Below are 19,173 nucleotides of genomic sequence, written 5' to 3'. Positions count from 1 at the left end.
ATGATCAATAAAACAATAAAACATAAATACAGTTATTCTGGTGCACTGCAAAAAAAGCTCTTCTTACTTAGCATTTTTGTTTTTAGTCAAAATATCTAAAAATAAGATCAATAATCTGCCAATGGGGTGAGAAAAATAATCTTAATTCAAACAGAAAACAAGATTATTTATCTTATTTTAAGCAAAAACTCTCTTCATTTTGAGTTATTTTTTCTCAAAGCAAGACAATAATTTTTGCTTGTCAAGTAAATGTTTCTTAATGTAAGAATTTTTAGATATTTTGACTAGAAACAAGACAAAAATACTAAATAAGAGAAGCATTTTTTGCAGTGTTTTATGCAGCCAGAGGCAGAGAACATATCGCAATAACTTCTTTTACAGACATCATAATGAGCATTCAGAGATTCGTCCCCAAGTGTTAAAGCATCTGCTGTAACTGCTAAAACAACCTCAATATATTAAAAAGTGGGATATTTACACAGATAAATCCCTAAACCCAATTAAAGCCATATCATTACAGCTAAAGAAGATGTTCATTCATATTCACATTCAAGTTGCGCTCTGCACAACAGCCCATCCTTCAGACGTATTGAGCAAAAGCTCTGGGATCAGGAGCTTCAGATGACGATACTGGTGCCGCTGCGGGAGCTTTTATCCTGCGGAGGAAGACGAGAGCGAAGATTAACACAAGATATAAGAGTAAATAAACTAAACCTGATGATCATGCGTCTGTACAAACAAACTCATTTGATCTCAGTTCTCCCGACAGATCATGTATTATACCATTCCCAAAATGCAATAAAGTTTGTGTGTGTGTCTTTAAATGCAAATGAGCTGCTGCTCCCCACCCCCTTTCCAGAAGAGGGCGGAGCCTAGAGGTCAAACAGAAAGCAGCGCAGTGTAAAACATGTTTATCACGTAGCATTCGTGTTTGCACTCGAGCGAGGAGATAAACATGCGGCTCGGCATCATCTGACGTGATGTAAAAAACCAATAGTTTGTCCTGTAAAATACTATAATTGTTAAAAGACATAGACATCGCTAAAAATGTGTACCGTGATGCTGCATTATTCTACTTGTTTAAATTTTATTATGTAGAAGGCTAACTTGCAATATTTTTCTTTGTGTGGACAGTGATTTATGCGCATATATCAGTCAGTCAGCGCGGCATCACACGTCAGGCCCGTAGAGAAATCCGCGCTCACTGAAAAACTGAACGAAATTCACTTTAAATAAAGACTTTTATTCAAAACAATACCCAATGCCTGACCCCACTCCATGACTCCAGACATATGCACATCTTATGTAGAACCCATCTTACTCATGCTGCTTTTTTAATAATCAATATATGAAATTAAAAAAAATATTATAGGCTAATATTTAAACATTCATTCAAACGTTTTCTTTAACCCATGGCCGACGAAGTCGTCGGCGCATAGTGACTGTCCTTTATGACAGCGGATGTAACTCACAATACAATAGACATTTTTATCCATAAAGATAAGACGATTATAAACTATAAACGGTATACTTTTATTTGTGTTGATTCAGAGAACGGATTATTTTGCATGCACTCACTCCAAACGCCGTCTTCATTTAAAACATTTATTTGTATTATACGCAAAGTTTTTAATTTTAAGAGCATGTCTAAATTCAGTTCATATTTCTAACAAACGAAATTCGAAGCCAAAATAACAGAAAAAAAAACTAAACGAAAAAAAAAAAACCCTTTGAGTTCTCACCATGCAAATTCAAACATTTGGTTCTTTTAATTTGATTGAATGTGTGGATAACGCCTATCCTTCCATTAATAATAACGGCTATTGCGGTGCTGGGTAGCCTAGAAATCTAGACGCACCCTAGCGGCAGCAACTCTAATCTGCCGCGAGTGTCGTCAAGGAACTCTCAATACCCTTCTGAGCTGTGTTCCCCTCACTCTGCACGGGCCAATCACATCGTGTATAGAGTCGGTGGGCGGGGCCATAATGACGACGGCCGAGTTGCGTTTGCGTTCTTCTAGTAAACACAGAAACTGGCGAACGGCGGCGGTCTGTCGAATCAGCTCTGACCGCGACTCTGGAAGACGGCACGAGTCAGGTCATGGGTTCGATTCCCAGGGAAAGCAAGAATTGACAAAAATGTAAAATGTGTACCTTGAATGCAATGTAAGTCGCTTTGGATAAAAGCGTCTGCCAAACGCATAACTGTAAATCTAAATGCGGAAAAAAAAAAAAGTTTCAGTCGCATAACAGCAGTTAATGGAAACGGCATCAGTTTGCAATAGTTTTTTTATTGACATTTAGTAGCCTAAATATCACAAAGGTTCTGTTCCAATCTGTAATGGAAGCGCCGCTACTGAGAGAACGGTCCAAACGAACTCAGGTGGATTCAGGCCGATTTGCAAACGCGTTCAGAGAACATCATTTAAGCATCAAAATGTGCACAGTTCAGTTACAGTTTAACTTCTTTAACCCAATGCTGTTAAACTGAATATACGATTTTATTTTATTTTTAAATATCCACATAAACAACAAATTGTCCGTCACTATAGACCCCTTTAATATAGCCATGGGCCTCGCACATCACATTCGCACAGGGTCTCGCCCCCCCCCCTTGCAACGGGCCTGGGAGGAGCTATGCTAATACTGTCACCAGTCATGGGCGGGGCTATTATGCTGTGACATCATAAAAGCAAAATCTGGGACACTGGCTTATGATTTATGGGGATTATAAACAAAGAGTGGGTGGATTTGTCTCATTATCACTGCCGACACACTTATCTTCAAACACCATGTAAAAGGGAATTTTGCAAAATAAGATCACATTTAAGATTTAAATGAGAAAGTGCTCATGTGATGTTTGCAAACGTTTGGGTCATGTTAGTATGATTAGAGGAGACTGACAATGAGCGCGTTTGACCGCCAGCACGTTTGCAAGCTTTACTTAATATCACAACTGACGAAACATTTTGGATACTCCCAAACGGGGGAAACTGGTTATTAATAAGCTGATATGTGTGAGTTATCGGTTTACTGGTGTGCATGTAAACGGGGGAAACTGGTTATTAATAAGCTGATATGTGTGAGTTATCGGTTTACTGGTGTGCATGTAAACGGGGAAACTGGTTATTAATAAGCTGATATGTGTGAGTTATCGGTTTACTGGTGTGCATGTAAACGGGGAAACTGGTTATTAATAAGCTGATATGTGTGAGTTATCGGTTTACTGGTGTGCATGTAAACGGAGGAAACTGGTTATTAATAAGCTGATATGTGTGAGTTATCGGTTTACTGGTGTGCATGTAAACGGGGGAAACTGGTTATTAATAAGCTGATATGTGTGAGTTATCGGTTTACTGGTGTGCATGTAAACGGGGAAACTGGTTATTAATAAGCTGATATGTGTGAGTTATCGGTTTACTGGTGTGCATGCAAACGGGGGAAACTGGTTATTAATAAGCTGATATGTGAGTTATCGGTTTACTGGTGTGCATGCAAACGGGGGAAACTGGTTATTAATAAGTTGATATGTGTGAGTTATCGGTTTACTGGTGTGCATGTAAACGGGGAAACTGGTTATTAATAAGCTGATATGTGTGAGTTATCGGTTTACTGGTGTGCCTGTAAACGGGGGAAACTGGTTATTAATAAGCTGATATGTGTGAGTTATCGGTTTACTGGTGTGCATGTAAACGGAGGAAACTGGTTATTAATAAGCTGATATGTGTGAGTTATCGGTTTACTGTTGTGCATGTAAACGGAGGAAACTGGTTATTAATAAGCTGATATGTGCGAGTTATCGGTTTACTGGTGTGCCTGTAAACGGGGGAAACTGGTTATTAATAAGCTGATATGTGTGAGTTATCGGTTTATTGGTGTGCATGTAAACGGAGGAAACTGGTTATTAATAAGCTGATATGTGCGAGTTATCGGTTTACTGGTGTGCATGTAAACGGAGGAAACTGGTTATTAATAAGCTGATATGTGTGAGTTATCGGTTTACTGGTGTGCATGTAAACGGGGGAAACTGGTTATTAATAAGCTGATATGTGCGAGTTATCAGTTTACTGGTGTGCATGTAAACGGAGGAAACTGGTTATTAATAAGTTGATATGTGAGTTATCGGTTTACTGGTGTGCATGTAAACGGAGGAAACTGGTTATTAATAAGCTGATATGTGTGAGTTATCGGTTTACTGGTGTGCATGTAAACGGGGGAAACTGGTTATTAATAAGCTGATATGTGTGAGTTATCGGTTTACTGGTGTGCATGTAAATGGGGGAAACTGGTTATTAATAAGCTGATATGTGTGAGTTATCTGTTTACTGGTGTGCATGTAAACGGAGGAAACTGGTTATTAATCAGCTGATATGTGTGAGTTATCGGTTTACTGGTGTGCATGTAAACGGGGGAAACTGGTTATTAATCAGCTGATATGTGTGAGTTATCGGTTTACTGGTGTGCATGTAAACGGGGGAAACTGGTTATTAATAAGCTGACGTGTGAGTTATCGGTTTACTGGTGTGCATGTAAACGGAGGAAACTGGTTATTAATAAGCTGACGTGTGAGTTATCGGTTTACTGGTGTGCATGTAAACGGGGGAAACTGGTTATTAATAAGCTGACGTGTGAGTTATCTGTTTACTGGTGTGCATGTAAACGGAGGAAACTGGTTATTAATAAGCTGATATGTGTGAGTTATCGGTTTACTGGTGTGCATGTAAACAGGGAAACTGGTTATTAATAAGCTGATATGTGTGAGTTATCGGTTTACTGGTGTGCATGTAAACGGGGGAAACTGGTTATTAATAAGCTGATATGTGTGAGTTATCGGTTTACTGGTGTGCATGTAAACGGGGGAAACTGGTTATTAATCAGCTGATATGTGAGAGTTATCGGTTTACTGGTGTGCATGTAAACGGAGGAAACTGGTTATTAATAAGCTGATATGTGTGAGTAATCGGTTTACTGGTGTGCATGTAAACGGGGGAAACTGGTTATTAATAAGCTGATATGTGAGAGTTATCGGTTTACTGGTGTGCATGTAAATGGGGGAAACTGGTTATTAATAAGCTGATGTGTGAGTTATCGGTTTATTGGTGTGCATGTAAACGGGGGAAACTGGTTATTAATAAGCTGATGTGTGAGCTATCGGTTTACTGGTGTGCATGTAAACGGGGGAAACTGGTTATTAATAAGCTGATGTGTGAGTTATCGGTTTACTGGTGTGCATGTAAACGGGGGAAACTGGTTATTAATAAGCTGATATGTGTGAGTTATCGGTTTACTGGTGTGCATGTAAACGGGGGAAACTGGTTATTAATAAGCTGATATGTGTGAGTTATCGGTTTACTGGTGTGCATGTAAACGGGGGAAACTGGTTATTAATAAGCTGATATGTGTGAGTTATCGGTTTACTGGTGTGCATGTAAACGGGGGAAACTGGTTATTAATAAGCTGATATGTGTGAGTTATCGGTTTACTGGTGTGCATGTAAACGGGGGAAACTGGTTATTAATCAGCTGATATGTGAGAGTTATCGGTTTACTGGTGTGCATGTAAACGGAGGAAACTGGTTATTAATAAGCTGATATGTGTGAGTAATCGGTTTACTGGTGTGCATGTAAACGGGGGAAACTGGTTATTAATAAGCTGATATGTGAGAGTTATCGGTTTACTGGTGTGCATGTAAATGGGGGAAACTGGTTATTAATAAGCTGATGTGTGAGTTATCGGTTTATTGGTGTGCATGTAAACGGGGGAAACTGGTTATTAATAAGCTGATGTGTGAGTTATCGGTTTACTGGTGTGCATGTAAACGGGGGAAACTGGTTATTAATAAGCTGATATGTGTGAGTTATCGGTTTACTGGTGTAAATATGAAAACGGAGGAAACTGGTTATTAATCAGCTGATATGTGTGAGTTATCGGTTTACTGGTGTGCATGTAAACGGGGGAAACTGGTTATTAATAAGCTGATATGTGAGTTATCGGTTTACTGGTGTGCATGTAAACAGGGAAACTGGTTATTAATAAGCTGATATGTGTGAGTTATCGGTTTACTGGTGTGCATGTAAACAGGGAAACTGGTTATTAATAAGCTGATATGTGTGAGTTATCGGTTTACTGGTGTGCATGTAAACGGGGGAAACTGGTTATTAATAAGCTGATATGTGTGAGTTATCGGTTTACTGGTGTGTATGTAAACGGGGAAACTGGTTATTAATCAGCTGATATGTGTGAGTTATCGGTTTACTGGTGTGCATGTAAACGGGGGAAACTGGTTATTAATAAGCTGATATGTGTGAGTTATCGGTTTACTGGTGTGCATGTAAACGGGGGAAACTGGTTATTAATAAGCTGATATGTGTGAGTTATCGGTTTACTGGTGTGCATGTAAACGGAGGAAACTGGTTATTAATAAGCTGATATGTGTGAGTTATCGGTTTACTGGTGTGCATGTAAACGGGGGAAACTGGTTATTAATAAGCTGATATGTGTGAGTTATCGGTTTACTGGTGTGGATGTAAACGGGGAAACTGGTTATTAATCAGCTGATATGTGTGAGTTATCGGTTTACTGGTGTGCATGTAAACGGGGGAAACTGGTTATTAATAAGCTGATATGTGTGAGTTATCGGTTTACTGGTGTGCATGTAAACGGGGGAAACTGGTTATTAATAAGCTGATATGTGTGAGTTATCGGTTTACTGGTGTGCATGTAAACGGAGGAAACTGGTTATTAATAAGCTGATATGTGAGTTATCGGTTTACTGGTGTGCATGTAAACGGGGGAAACTGGTTATTAATAAGCTGATATGTGTGAGTTATCGGTTTACTGGTGTGCATGTAAACGGGGGAAACTGGTTATTAATAAGCTGATGTGTGAGTTATCGGTTTATTGGTGTGCATGTAAACGGGGGAAACTGGTTATTAATAAGCTGATGTGTGAGTTATCGGTTTACTGGTGTGCATGTAAACGGAGGAAACTGGTTATTAATCAGCTGATATGTGTGAGTTATCGGTTTACTGGTGTGCATGTAAACGGGGGAAACTGGTTATTAATAAGCTGATATGTGAGAGTTATCGGTTTACTGGTGTGCATGTAAACGGGAAAACTGGTTATTAATAAGCTGATATGTGTGAGTTATCAGTTTACTGGTGTGCATGTAAACGGGGGAAACTGGTTATTAATAAGCTGATATGTGAGAGTTATCGGTTTACTGGTGTGCATGTAAACGGGGAAACTGGTTATTAATCAGCTGATATGTGTGAGTTATCGGTTTACTGGTGTGCATGTAAACGGAGGAAACTGGTTATTAATAAGCTGATGTGTGAGTTATCGGTTTACTGGTGTGCATGTAAACGGGGGAAACTGGTTATTAATAAGCTGATATGTGTGAGTTATCGGTTTACTGGTGTGCATGTAAACGAGGGAAACTGGTTATTAATAAGCTGATATGTGTGAGTTATCGGTTTACTGGTGTGCATGTAAACGGGGGAAACTGGTTATTAATAAGCTGATATGTGTGAGTTATCGGTTTACTGGTGTGCATGTAAACGGGGGAAACTCGTTATTAATAAGCTGATATGTGTGAGTTATCGGTTTACTGGTACGCATGTAAACGAGGGAAACTGGTTATTAATAAGCTGATGTGTGTGAGTTATCGGTTTACTGGTGTGCATGTAAACGGGGGAAACTGGTTATTAATAAGCTGATATGTGTGAGTTATCGGTTTACTGGTGTGCATGTAAACGGGGGAAACTGGTTATTAATAAGCTGATATGTGTGAGTTATCGGTTTACTGGTGTGCATGTAAACGAGGGAAACTGGTTATTAATAAGCTGATGTGTGTGAGTTATCGGTTTACTGGTGTGCATGTAAACGGGGGAAACTGGTTATTAATAAGCTGATATGTGTGAGTTATCGGTTTACTGGTGTGCATGTAAACGAGGGAAACTGGTTATTAATAAGCTGATGTGTGTGAGTTATCGGTTTACTGGTGTGCATGTAAACGGGGGAAACTGGTTATTAATAAGCTGATATGTGTGAGTTATCGGTTTACTGGTGTGCATGTAAACGGGGGAAACTGGTTATTAATCAGCTGATATGTGAGAGTTATCGGTTTACTGGTGTGCATGTAAACGGGGAAAACTGGTTATTAATAAGCTGATATGTGTGAGTTATCGGTTTACTGGTGTGCATGTAAACGGAGGAAACTGGTTATTAATAAGCTGATGTGTGAGTTATCGGTTTACTGGTGTGCATGTAAACGGAGGAAACTGGTTATTAATAAGCTGATGTGTGAGTTATCGGTTTACTGGTGTGCATGTAAACGGGGGAAACTGGTTATTAATAAGCTGATATGTGTGAGTTATCGGTTTACTGGTGTGCATGTAAACGGGGGAAACTGGTTATTAATAAGCTGATGTGTGAGTTATCGGTTTACTGGTGTGCATGTAAACGGGGGAAACTGGTTATTAATAAGCTGATATGTGTGAGTTATCGGTTTACTGGTGTGCATGTAAACGGGGGAAACTGGTTATTAATAAGCTGATATGTGTGAGTTATCGGTTTACTGGTGTGCATGTAAACGGAGGAAACTGGTTATTAATAAGCTGATATGTGAGTTATCGGTTTACTGGTGTGCATGTAAACGGGGGAAACTGGTTATTAATAAGCTGATATGTGTGAGTTATCGGTTTACTGGTGTGCATGTAAACGGGGGAAACTGGTTATTAATAAGCTGATGTGTGAGTTATCGGTTTATTGGTGTGCATGTAAACGGGGGAAACTGGTTATTAATAAGCTGATGTGTGAGTTATCGGTTTACTGGTGTGCATGTAAACGGAGGAAACTGGTTATTAATCAGCTGATATGTGTGAGTTATCGGTTTACTGGTGTGCATGTAAACGGGGGAAACTGGTTATTAATAAGCTGATGTGTGAGTCATCGGTTTACTGGTGTGCATGTAAACGGGGGAAACTGGTTATTAATAAGCTGATATGTGTGAGTTATCGGTTTACTGGTGTGCATGTAAACGGGGGAAACTGGTTATTAATAAGCTGATATGTGTGAGTTATTGGTTTACTGGTGTGCATGTAAACGGGGGAAACTGGTTATTAATAAGCTGATGTGTGCGAGTTATCGGTTTACTGGTGTGCATGTAAACGGGGGAAACTGGTTATTAATAAGCTGATATGTGCGAGTTATCGGTTTACTGGTGCGCATGTAAACGGAGGAAACTGGTTATTAATCAGCTGATATGTGTGAGTTATCGGTTTACTGGTGTGCATGTAAACGGGGGAAACTGGTTATTAATAAGCTGATATGTGAGTTATCGGTTTACTGGTGTGCATGTAAACGGGGAAACTGGTTATTAATAAGCTGATATGTGAGTTATCGGTTTACTGGTGTGCATGTAAACGGGAAAACTGGTTATTAATAAGCTGATATGTGTGAGTTATCGGTTTACTGGTGTGCATGTAAACGGGGGAAACTGGTTATTAATAAGCTGATATGTGAGAGTTATCGGTTTACTGGTGTGCATGTAAACGGGAAAACTGGTTATTAATAAGCTGATATGTGTGAGTTATCGGTTTACTGGTGTGCATGTAAACGGGGAAACTGGTTATTAATCAGCTGATATGTGTGAGTTATCGGTTTACTGGTGTGTATGTAAACGGGGAAACTGGTTATTAATCAGCTGATATGTGTGAGTTATCGGTTTACTGGTGTGCATGTAAACGGGGGAAACTGGTTATTAATAAGCTGATATGTGAGTTATCGGTTTACTGGTGTGCATGTAAACGGGGAAACTGGTTATTAATAAGCTGATATGTGTGAGTTATCGGTTTACTGGTGTGCATGTAAACGGGGGAAACTGGTTATTAATAAGCTGATATGTGTGAGTTATCGGTTTACTGGTGTGCATGTAAACGGGGAAACTGGTTATTAATCAGCTGATATGTGCGAGTTATCGGTTTACTGGTGTGCATGTAAACGGGGAAACTGGTTATTAATAAGCTGATATGTGTGAGTTATCGGTTTACTGGTGTGCATGTAAACGGGGAAACTGGTTATTAATAAGCTGATATGTGTGAGTTATCGGTTTACTGGTGTGCATGTAAACGGGGAAACTGGTTATTAATAAGCTGATATGTGTGAGTTATCGGTTTACTGGTGTGCATGTAAACAGGGAAACTGGTTATTAATCAGCTGATATGTGCGAGTTATCGGTTTACTGGTGTGCATGTAAACGGAGGAAACTGGTTATTAATAAGCTGATATGTGTGAGTTATCGGTTTACTGGTGTGCATGTAAACGGGGGAAACTGGTTATTAATAAGCTGATATGTGTGAGTTATCGGTTTACTGGTGTGCATGTAAACAGGGAAACTGGTTATTAATAAGCTGATATGTGTGAGTTTTCGGTTTACTGGTGTGCATGTAAACGGGGAAACTGGTTATTAATAAGCTGATATGTGCGAGTTATCAGTTTACTGGTGTGCATGTAAACGGGGGAAACTGGTTATTAATAAGCTGATATTTATGAGTTATCATCTTACAGGTGTGCATGTAAACGTGCTCGGTGTTAGTAACCCGCTCAGACTCTTACAGAGAAGCGCTCCGGACGCTTGACCGGCTTCTTCCCGGGCTCGTACTCGCTGTAGGTGGGAGGATGATCGGCCCATCCTCGAGATCCGCGAGCGTCTCCGCGCCGGCTGCTGTCCTCATTGGCCGAGCTCCAGGATCCACGGCGGGGCGGGGAATAATCACCGCGGCGGTGCGGAGGGGAATAATCGTCGCGTTTCGGCGGGCCTCGGGGCTGGAGCGTCAGCAGATCGTCTCGGGAGCGCGAGCGAGGCCTGTATCCTCCGGCACGGCTCCGGCTGTCCAGCATGTCCTCCTGGCTGTAGCTCCGTGGGATGGCCGGATAGCGGTGGCCGTATCCAGATGACCCGCTGGAGTGCGGCTGGCCTCGCGATCCGGATCCGGCTGGATTGCGGCGGGAGGCGGGGCCATCCTCCAGGCCGGAGAGCATGCTGGGAGGGCCGGCGGAGAACGGCACGCGGTGGGGCATGTGCTGCGGGGGTGGCGGCAGCGTGGTGCGGGGCTGCAGGAGCGGAGCATTCGCATCCATGCCGCGCACCTGGCTCTCCAGGTAATCCAACACCTGATTGGTCCCATGAACACTCCCGTTGCCGTGGATACTGGGAGGCGGCATGTTAACCGGCATCTGTGGATGCATCTGCGGATGCATCTGTGGATGGGGCAGTGGGACCGGCGTCATGGGACCCTTCCCTGATGATGAACCTGAAAATCAGAGACTCAAGTCAAGGCAAAATATTAAAATTCAAGGGAAATTATGTTGTTTTACTTATCTAGTAAATGCATCTTGATTTAAGAAACAAGACACAATTACTGAGTAAGAAGAGCTTTTTTTGCAGTGTAGAAGCAAAATATGAAGCCAAGCGGCACGAGCTTCTGAAAATACATTCAGTCATAAAGTCACTGAATAAGTCATATGCCTTTATAATCAGGGGTTAAAGTGGGACTGCCTCAGATAAATGAATAGATCAAGCAGTCGCAGCTAAACCTCCATGAGAATCCAGAAGGTTTGAGGCAGACTATCACGACTGCGATCATGAGGTCGCCGTGGTCCAGTGTTTTCAGAAGCATATATTATAAATGTTGTAAAATAACTTCATCAGATTAGGCATACACAGGGAAAATTGCTTTTCTTACTAAGCATTTTTGTCTCGTTTCTAGTCCAAACATCTAAACATTCTTACATTAAGAAACATTTACTAGACAAGTGAAAGTAATTGTCTTGTTTTGGGAAAATAACTCAAATTTAAGTGAGTTTTTGCTTAAAATAAGCTAAATAATCTCCCAGTGGAGTGAGAAAAATAATGTTGTTTAGTGTTGTTGAATAAGTGCTGGGACTGACCTGCGTACAGCATGGGGTTCATCTGGTAGCCGGAGCTGTGGTGGCTCATCGGAGCGTAGAGCGGCTGACCGTTCATCCACGGGGACATGGCCTTCTGGGCCTCCTTTATCATCCGGTGCTGCATCACGGCTGAACACACACACACAGAGTGTTACGCAGGGTGTGTGTGTGCATGTGTGCAAGTGAGTGAGTGAGCGAGCGTGCGCACGTGTGTGTGTGTGTGTGTGTGTGTGTGTGTGTGTGTGTGTGTGTGTGTGTGTGTGTGTGTGTGTGTGTGTGTGTGTGTGTGTGTGGAGTACCTTTCTCGGGGCAGCAGCAGGTCTGTGGGCAGCATGGGCACCGGACGTAACAGCAGCACTTCTGCGGACAGCACTGGCAGCAGCAAACACACAGCAGGAGCACCAGCATCAGCGCTCCCAACACAATCAACAGCACCGTCAGCCAATCTGACAACACAACACAACATTAATCATAACACAACAGCACCGTCAGCCAATCTGACAACACAACACAACATTAATCATAACACAACAGCACCGACAGCCAATCTGACAACACAACAACATTAATCATAACACAACAGCACCGTCAGCCAATCTGACAACACAACACAACATTAATCATAACACAACAGCACCGACAGCCAATCTGACAACACAACACAACATTAATCATAACACAACAGCACCGACAGCCAATCTGACAACACAACACAACATTAATCATAACACAACAGCACCGACAGCCAATCTGACAACACAACACAACATTAATCATAACACAACAGCACCGACAGCCAATCTGACAACACAACACAACATTAATCATAACACAACAGCACCGTCAGCCAATCTGACAACACAACACAACATTAATCATAACACAACAGCACCGTCAGCCAATCTGACAACACAACACAACATTAATCATAACACAACAGCACCGACAGCCAATCTGACAACACAACACAACATTAATCATAACACAACAGCACCGTCAGCCAATCTGACAACACAACACAACATTAATCATAACACAACAGCACCGTCAGCCAATCTGACAACACAACACAACACAACATTAATCATAACACAACAGCACCGTCAGCCAATCTGACAACACAACACAACATTAATCATAACACAACAGCACCGACAGCCAATCTGACAACACAACACAACATCAATCATAACACAACAGCACCGACAGCCAATCTGACAACACAACACAACATTAATCATAACACAACAGCACCGTCAGCCAATCTGACAACACAACACAACATTAATCATAACACAACAGCACCGTCAGCCAATCTGACAACACAACACAACATTAATCATAACACAACAGCACCGACAGCCAATCTGACAACACAACACAACATTAATCATAACACAACAGCACCGTCAGCCAATCTGACAACACAACACAACATTAATCATAACACAACAGCACCGTCAGCCAATCTGACAACACAACACAACACAACATTAATCATAACACAACAGCACCGTCAGCCAATCTGACAACACAACACAACATTAATCATAACACAACAGCACCGACAGCCAATCTGACAACACAACACAACATTAATCATAACACAACAGCACCGTCAGCCAATCTGACAACACAACACAACATTAATCATAACACAACAGCACCGTCAGCCAATCTGACAACACAACACAACATTAATCATAACACAACAGCACCGACAGCCAATCTGACAACACAACACAACATTAATCATAACACAACAGCACCGTCAGCCAATCTGACAACACAACACAACATTAATCATAACACAACAGCACCGTCAGCCAATCTGACAACACAACACAACATTAATCATAACACAACAGCACCGACAGCCAATCTGACAACACAACACAACATTAATCATAACACAACAGCACCGACAGCCAATCTGACAACACAACACAACATTAATCATAACACAACAGCACCGTCAGCCAATCTGACAACACAACACAACATTAATCATAACACAACAGCACCGACAGCCAATCTGACAACACAACACAACATTAATCATAACACAACAGCACCGTCAGCCAATCTGACAACACAACACAACATTAATCATAACACAACAGCACCGACAGCCAATCTGACAACACAACACAACATTAATCATAACACAACAGCACCGACAGCCAATCTGACAACACAACACAACATTAATCATAACACAACAGCACCGTCAGCCAATCTGACAACACAACACAACATTAATCATAACACAACAGCACCGTCAGCCAATCTGACAACACAACACAACATTAATCATAACACAACAGCACCGTCAGCCAATCTGACAACACAACACAACATTAATCATAACACAACAGCACCGTCAGCCAATCTGACAACACAACACAACATTAATCATAACACAACAGCACCGTCAGCCAATCTGACAACACAACACAACATTAATCATAACACAACAGCACCGTCAGCCAATCTGACAACACAACACAACATTAATCATAACACAACAGCACCGACAGCCAATCTGACAACACAACACAACATTAATCATAACACAACAGCACCGACAGCCAATCTGACAACACAACACAACATTAATCATAACACAACAGCACCGACAGCCAATCTGACAACACAACACAACATTAATCATAACACAACAGCACCGACAGCCAATCTGACAACACAACACAACATTAATCATAACACAACAGCACCGTCAGCCAATCTGACAACACAACACAACATTAATCATAACACAACAGCACCGTCAGCCAATCTGACAACACAACACAACACAACATTAATCATAACACAACAGCACCGTCAGCCAATCTGACAACACAACACAACATTAATCATAACACAACAGCACCGACAGCCAATCTGACAACACAACACAACATTAATCATAACACAACAGCACCGACAGCCAATCTGACAACACAACACAACATTAATCATAACACAACAGCACCGTCAGCCAATCTGACAACACAACACAACATTAATCATAACACAACAGCACCGTCAGCCAATCTGACAACACAACACAACATTAATCATAACACAACAGCACCGACAGCCAATCTGACAACACAACACAACATTAATCATAACACAACAGCACCGTCAGCCAATCTGACAACACAACACAACATTAATCATAACACAACAGCACCGTCAGCCAATCTGACAACACAACACAACACAACATTAATCATAACACAACAGCACCGTCAGCCAATCTGACAACACAACACAACATTAATCATAACACAACAGCACCGACAGCCAATCTGACAACACAACACAACATTAATCATAACACAACAGCACCGTCAGCCAATCTGACAACACAACACAACATTAATCATAACACAACAGCACCGACAGCCAATCTGACAACACAACACAACATTAATCATAACACAACAGCACCGTCAGCCAATCTGACAACACAACACAACATTAATCATAACACAACAGCACCGTCAGCCAATCTGACAACACAACACAACATTAATCATAACACAACAGCACCGTCAGCCAATCTGACAACACAACACAACATTAATCATAACACAACAGCACCGACAGCCAATCTGACAACACAACACAACATTAATCATAACACAACAGCACCGACAGCCAATCTGACAACACAACACAACATTAATCATAACACAACAGCACCGTCAGCCAATCTGACAACACAACACAACATTAATCATAACACAACAGCACCGTCAGCCAATCTGACAACACAACACAACATTAATCATAACACAACAGCACCGTCAGCCAATCTGACAACACAACACAACATTAATCATAACACAACAGCACCGTCAGCCAATCTGACAACACAACACAACATTAATCATAACACAACAGCACCGTCAGCCAATCTGACAACACAACACAACATTAATCATAACACAACAGCACCGTCAGCCAATCTGACAACACAACACAACATTAATCATAACACAACAGCACCGACAGCCAATCTGACAACACAACACAACATTAATCATAACACAACAGCACCGACAGCCAATCTGACAACACAACACAACATTAATCATAACACAACAGCACCGACAGCCAATCTGACAACACAACACAACATTAATCATAACACAACAGCACCGACAGCCAATCTGACAACACAACACAACATTAATCATAACACAACAGCACCGTCAGCCAATCTGACAACACAACACAACATTAATCATAACACAACAGCACCGTCAGCCAATCTGACAACACAACACAACATTAATCATAACACAACAGCACCGACAGCCAATCTGACAACACAACACAACATTAATCATAACACAACAGCACCGTCAGCCAATCTGACAACACAACACAACATTAATCATAACACAACAGCACCGTCAGCCAATCTGACAACACAACACAACATTAATCATAACACAACAGCACCGTCAGCCAATCTGACAACACAACATTAATCATAACACAACAGCACCGTCAGCCAATCTGACAACACAACACAACATTAATCATAACACAACAGCACCGTCAGCCAATCTGACAACACAACATTAATCATAACACAACAGCACCGTCAGCCAATCTGACAACACAACACAACACAACACAACATTAATCATAACACAACAGCACCGTCAGCCAATCTGACAACACAACACAACATTAATCATAACACAACAGCACCGTCAGCCAATCTGACAACACAACATTAATCATAACACAACAGCACCGTCAGCCAATCTGACAACACAACACAACATTAATCATAACACAACAGCACCGTCAGCCAATCTGACAACACAACACAACACAACATTAATCATAACACAACAGCACCGTCAGCCAATCTGACAACACAACACAACATTAATCATAACACAACAGCACCGACAGCCAATCTGACAACACAACACAACATTAATCATAACACAACAGCACCGTCAGCCAATCTGACAACACAACACAACACAACATTAATCATAACACAACAGCACCGTCAGCCAATCTGACAACACAACACAACATTAATCATAACACAACAGCACCGACAGCCAATCTGACAACACAACACAACATTAATCATAACACAACAGCACCGACAGCCAATCTGACAACACAACACAACATTAATCATAACACAACAGCACCGACAGCCAATCTGACAACACAACACAACATTAATCATAACACAACAGCACCGTCAGCCAATCTGACAACACAACACAACATTAATCATAACACAACAGCACCGTCAGCCAATCTGACAACACAACACAACATTAATCATAACACAACAGCACCGTCAGCCAATCTGACAACACAACACAACATTAATCATAACACAACAGCACCGTCAGCCAATCTGACAACACAACACAACATTAATCATAACACAACAGCACCGTCAGCCAATCTGACAACACAACACAACATTAATCATAACACAACAGCACCGTCAGCCAATCTGACAACACAACACAACATTAATCATAACACAACAGCACCGTCAGCCAATCTGACAACACAACACAACATTAATCATAACACAACAGCACCGTCAGCCAATCTGACAACACAACACAACATTAATCATAACACAACAGCACCGTCAGCCAATCTGACAACACAACACAACATTAATCATAACACAACAGCACCGTCAGCCAATCTGACAACACAACACAACATTAATCATAACACAACAGCACCGTCAGCCAATCTGACAACACAACACAACATTAATCATAACACAACAGCACCGTCAGCCAATCTGACAACACAACACAACATTAATCATAACACAACAGCACCGTCAGCCAATCTGACAACACAACACAACATTAATCATAACACAACAGCACCGACAGCCAATCTGACAACACAACACAACATTAATCATAACACAACAGCACCGACAGCCAATCTGACAACACAACACAACATTAATCATAACACAACAGCACCGACAGCCAATCTGACAACACAACACAACATTAATCATAACACAACAGCACCGTCAGCCAATCTGACAACACAACACAACATTAATCATAACACAACAGCACCGTCAGCCAATCTGACAACACAACACAACATTAATCATAACACAACAGCACCGACAGCCAATCTGACAACACAACACAACATTAATCATAACACAACAGCACCGACAGCCAATCTGACAACACAACACAACATTAATCATAACACAACAGCACCGACAGCCAATCTGACAACACAACATTAATCATAACACAACAGCACCGTCAGCCAATCTGACAACACAACACAACATTAATCATAACACAACAGCACCGACAGCCAATCTGACAACACAACACAACATTAATCATAACACAACAGCACCGTCAGCCAATCTGACAACACAACACAACATTAATCATAACACAACAGCACCGACAGCCAATCTGACAACACAACACAACATTAATCATAACACAACAGCACCGACAGCCAATCTGACAACACAACATTAATCATAACACAACAGCACCGTCAGCCAATCTGACAACACAACACAACATTAATCATAACACAACAGCACCGACAGCCAATCTGACAACACAACATTAATCATAACACAACAGCACCGTCAGCCAATCTGACAACACAACACAACATTAATCATAACACAACAGCACCGACAGCCAATCTGACAACACAACATTAATCATAACACAACAGCACCGACAGCCAATCTGACAACACAACACAACATTAATCATAACACAACAGCACCGTCAGCCAATCTGACAACACAACACAACATTAATCATAACACAACAGCACCGTCAGCCAATCTGACAACACAACACAACATTAATCATAACACAACAGCACCGACAGCCAATCTGACAACACAACACAACATTAATCATAACACAACAGCACCGACAGCCAATCTGACAACACAACATTAATCATAACACAACAGCACCGTCAGCCAATCTGACAACACAACACAACATTAATCATAACACAACAGCACCGTCAGCCAATCTGACAACACAACACAACATTAATCATAACACAACAGCACCGACAGCCAATCTGACAACACAACACAACATTAATCATAACACAACAGCACCGTCAGCCAATCTGACAACACAACACAACATTAATCATAACACAACAGCACCGACAG

General features: G+C 41.3%; 1 protein-coding gene across 2 annotated transcripts in view; it reads right to left on the bottom strand.

The window, feature by feature from the left end:
- Window positions 1-222: 222 nt before the first annotated feature.
- The window catches only part of ildr1a (immunoglobulin-like domain containing receptor 1a), a 28,563-nt gene continuing 9,612 nt past the window's right edge, over window positions 223-19,173 (bottom strand). Inside the window, exons 5-8 of one of the 2 annotated variants that reach the window (XM_067442899.1) lie at window positions 12,251-12,397; window positions 11,952-12,080; window positions 10,567-11,314; window positions 223-656 (exon numbers count right to left, since the gene is read on the bottom strand). In XM_067442899.1, the coding sequence (XP_067299000.1) occupies window positions 10,605-11,314; window positions 11,952-12,080; window positions 12,251-12,397 (986 nt within the window). In that variant the 3' untranslated portion in view covers window positions 223-656; window positions 10,567-10,604. The remainder of the gene's footprint in view (window positions 657-10,566; window positions 11,315-11,951; window positions 12,081-12,250; window positions 12,398-19,173) is intronic. The other variant, XM_067442898.1, reaches the window with a different exon arrangement.

The sequence above is a fragment of the Pseudorasbora parva genome, chromosome 4 (assembly GCF_024679245.1).
Source record: "Pseudorasbora parva isolate DD20220531a chromosome 4, ASM2467924v1, whole genome shotgun sequence".
NCBI lineage: Eukaryota > Metazoa > Chordata > Actinopteri > Cypriniformes > Gobionidae > Pseudorasbora > Pseudorasbora parva.
The sequence above is the reverse complement of the archived record's forward strand: the minus strand, read 5'-3'. Positions and strand labels throughout refer to the sequence as shown.